Genomic DNA, 4,086 nt, shown 5'->3' on the forward strand with positions numbered 1-4,086 from the left:
TCTTCCCAACTACCCATCTCCATATGTATTTTCCCTATTCTCTGTTCTCTCTTCACACTTAGAAGTCATGTTCTAGGTGAGAATTTCAACACTTCCTCATGCATCTTCTAGGGAAACGATGATTTCCCTACACAGTTAGGAATGTTTAAGATACCCTGATGTTCTCTATGATCATGACTCAATCTTTGGAAGGTACTTGGCTGAAAACTTGCCTTTCATTCCTCTGCACTAGAACAGAAGGAAACAAGGTAGGGCCATCGTCAAGAGCAGCTTTCCATAGCAATCACTACTAAAAATAGACCTGAATAATCACTTTTATTCTAAACAACTACCTATTTTCAGGTGTTTACAACCTCAAAGAGTAAAAAGGAACACATATTTTAGAAATCTAAGAGCTCAGAATTCTCAGAAAGTGGCGTTTTGTTAGGCATGCATACGATTCTTGCACAAAAGATTAGTCAAATACTATGTTTTACTTGTCTTCTAGTGACTTTGGTTTTGAGGTGTGAATTTAACTTTTTCAATCAAAGCAACATAACATGTTTGTTTATTTGACAATATGGAGACGATGAAGTCATTTCCAAAGTCACTATTATTTTAAACTGAAATTTTTCACTGAAGGTTCATATGCTGGAAGTTTGATAGCCAGCTGAGCTACCTTTTGGAAAGAGATTGAGTCAGGAGTCCTCTGACTTCATCAATGAATTTATTCACTGGTGGATTCATAATATGATTGTATTATGATGTGATACAAATATTAGGAGGTGGAGCCTGGTTTGTTTCAATAAGGCCTCAAAGGGTTTACCCTGTTCTTGAACCCTTCCAGGCTTATCGCTGCTTCCTGTCCAGGATGATTTGAGCAGCCTCCTCAAACACACGCTCCTACCACTGTATTCATTGTCCTCACTCTTAGCCAAAGCAAGAGAATCAATCAACCATGTACTGGACCAAAGTAAATCCTCCTTCCCTTCATATGTTTTCTTTGGTAATATATCACAGCAACCAAAAGCGAATGAACACATGAGTTTGTGTATAAAACAAGATTCAAAACACTATTTCATTCACCCAAGAGACACCTAAAATTTGGTTCTTCTCTTGTCCCCATCCAACATCCTTAGTTTATTGATTTTGGTACTTATTGGTCCCACAACCTAATTTTAAATGCCATCCTTGTCTTACAAACTGTAAAATAAAGAGAAAGCTTGTAGAGGATTAGACACCAAAACATTCCTGAATTTGTATGAATCTAATACATGGATACAGAGAAACTCCCAGGTACCTAGCAGTTAAGCATAAAGTTATTGAAGTTTAGATTTCTAAAAAGAATAAATGAGCCCAACATTAGGTACTATTAGATACACTAGAGAAAGGAAGAAATTCCCCTCAATGTAACTGGAAGCAAAGGTAGAAACGAACATCAGTGAACTTCAGGGATATAGATCCAGTTTAAAATGAGAGATGTGGACAGCGACACAAGATGTCAGTCACCACAGGCTTGGGAGTAAAAGTCCCTCAAAATTTCCGACTGTTGGAAGACATGGAAGAAGGCCATAAAGGAGTAGGCAATAGCACAGTTATCTGGGGTCTGGAAGACGACGAGGACATGACACTTACAAGATGGACAGGCATGATAATTGGGCCTCCACGAACAATTTATGAAATCCGGATATACAACCTTAAAATAGAATATGGGCCTAAGTACCCGGAAGCACCCCCGTCTGTCAGATTTGTAACAAGGGTCAATATGAGCGGCGTGAGCAGTTCGAGTGGAGTGGTGGATCCAAGAGCCACAGCAGTGCTGGCAAAGTGGCAGAATTCCCACAGCATCAAAGTCATCCTGCAGGAATTACGGTGCTTGATGATGTCAAAAGAGAACATGAAGCTGCCACGGCCTCCAGAAGGACAGTGTTACAGCAATTAGTCACCAAGGCCCCGGCCTCCCTCCCCATCCAACCCAAGTCCTCATTTTCCACAGTAGTGAATTTTCTAGATACATCTGTAGACCTCAAAGTACTGGAGAGGAGCCCCACTCAGACTTCATCCTGAGGCACTGTTCTGATACTAACTTCTTGTCCATTTGAAATACCTTAAGTTGTGCTGTGTAACATCATCTGTCTGGTGTAACCGGTGTCTGCCTGGTTGAACTTCTGGGATCAAGAAGGTGTGTTGAAATCGGTTTCCTTTGGGAGAGGTGGGCACAGCTAACACAACTGTGAACAGACACGTCACACAATCACCTGCTGCTGGCACATGACCTGGGTACGCCTTTGCACGCCCTGCCCTCCACCACAGCTGTATGTTGGCCCTTAGAATAGATGGGGAGGCTTCAGCCGTGGAACTGACCACTGCTATGCTTAGGGCGCTTTGGCTGCACCCCTGCTTTCTTAAGTCTTAAGTGATGCCCCACCCAAGCCATGGTCCTCACTCCTCCACTCCTACCCTTGGCCAAAGCTTAGATTGTAACCTCTTCTCCCACTGAAATTGGCCGTGGGTGAGGAATTCAGGGCTTCCCGTCTCCCCACCTTTATCAAGGGGTGCTGCTTTCCCCCTCCTCGAGTCCCCTGTTGCCCATCGTCACCCAACACTTGCTGTGGCCAGAAGCCATCAGATGAGGTTGGAACAGCCTGGCCTCCCTCACTTAGCTTCGGACCACACTCGTTCACCTGCCACCAGCCTGGAAAGGGAGCGCCGGGTCCTTGGCCCTGCCGCCACCATCAGCCCTTGAGTGTTGAGCTCAGGTCTAGAGGTTAACAGAGCAATCACAGGGCGACTCAGACTGGCCAGCACTCAGGGTCCTTGGTGGATATATGCCTAGAGAAAGGCCGTGCAGAGAGTGCTCAGTGCACACGATTCTGAGTTGGTTCCTTTTCTCATAATTGCTCTGCTTTTATACATTGAAGAGGTTTTGAACAGGGAGGGGAGGGAAGGAGGAGGGAGGAGGAGGGGAAGAGGAAGGGGAAGGGGGTACTGCCAGAACTTCCAAATAAACTGTAAGATGAGATGCCTGGGGAAAGGTGGAGCCTCAGCAAGGACAAAATATTGACTGGTCTTCTTTGTAGTATATTTTCTTTTTAATGACTACACCATTGTCCCCCATGCCCTCATCCTACATTCTTTTCTTCTCATATTGTCAAAGAGATACCTATCTCAATGGATGTACAAATTTAAGAGTGAAGAAACACAAAAATATGACAAATTAAGGCAATGTGATTACTCAAAAACGGTTTAACACTTCAATAGCAAAACTAATAGGGGCTGAGGAGATGATGCTATGGGAAAAATGCTTATTATGTAAGTGTGAGGACCTGAGTTTAGAGCTCCAGAAACTAAATAAAATCTGGGCATGGAAGTGGGTGCCTGCAACTCCAGCGCTGGGAGGCAGAAATAAGAGGATTCTGGAGACTTGCAAGCCACCAAATCTAACCTAACAAGAACTCCAGTTTGCTGAGAGACTCTATCTAAAACAGATAAGATAGAGAAGTCTTGGGGAAAAGACAGATTAACATCATCTTCTGGTCTCCATACACAGTTATACAGGCAAGTGTACCTGTACACACATGTGCACTGTGTGCACAAACATATATACAATACACAAACAATTTTAAAGGTGATTAAAATTGAAATGCTAGACAAAATTTCCAAAGCCAAAAGTTTGTAAACTCATATTAAAGTAGATAAACAGATGAATAAATTGTAGTCAAAATAAGACTTCAATAAAATATTCATCAACAAGCTAGAAATTATGAAAATTTGAAATCTTGGAAATTAAAAACTCAGTAAATCAAATTTAAAGGCTAAATGATAATCACCAGAAAAATAAATGAAGCAGAAGAAATGATATTATGAATTTAGGACAAAGTTGAAGGACTGTTACATTCAGATAAAAACAAACAAAAACAGGCAATTATGTCTAACACAAAAATGGACCTAACAGGTATTTACAGAACATTTTACCCAAACACAAGCACCTTCTATTCTGCACTTCATAGATCCTTCCTCCAAAATTGACCATATATTCAGACACAAAGCAAGTCTCAACAAATACAAGAAGACTCAAATAGTTTCTTCCTTGCATCTTATCAAACA

At 41.8% G+C, this 4,086-nt stretch overlaps 1 protein-coding gene across 1 annotated transcript; it reads left to right on the forward strand.

Annotated features, from left to right (window-relative positions):
• Positions 1-1,477: 1,477 nt before the first annotated feature.
• LOC308415713 (ubiquitin-conjugating enzyme E2 variant 1-like) lies at positions 1,478-1,921 on the forward strand (the record flags this gene model as incomplete). Its single annotated transcript, XM_080910807.1, has 1 exon — positions 1,478-1,921. One exon carries the CDS (start codon positions 1,478-1,480, stop codon positions 1,919-1,921), a length of 444 nt encoding a protein of 147 aa, XP_080766933.1.
• Between the last annotated feature and the right edge of the window lie 2,165 nt (positions 1,922-4,086).

Source organism: Micromys minutus, assembly GCF_963924665.1.
Source record: "Micromys minutus genome assembly, chromosome: X".
Classification (NCBI taxonomy): Eukaryota; Metazoa; Chordata; class Mammalia; order Rodentia; family Muridae; genus Micromys; species Micromys minutus.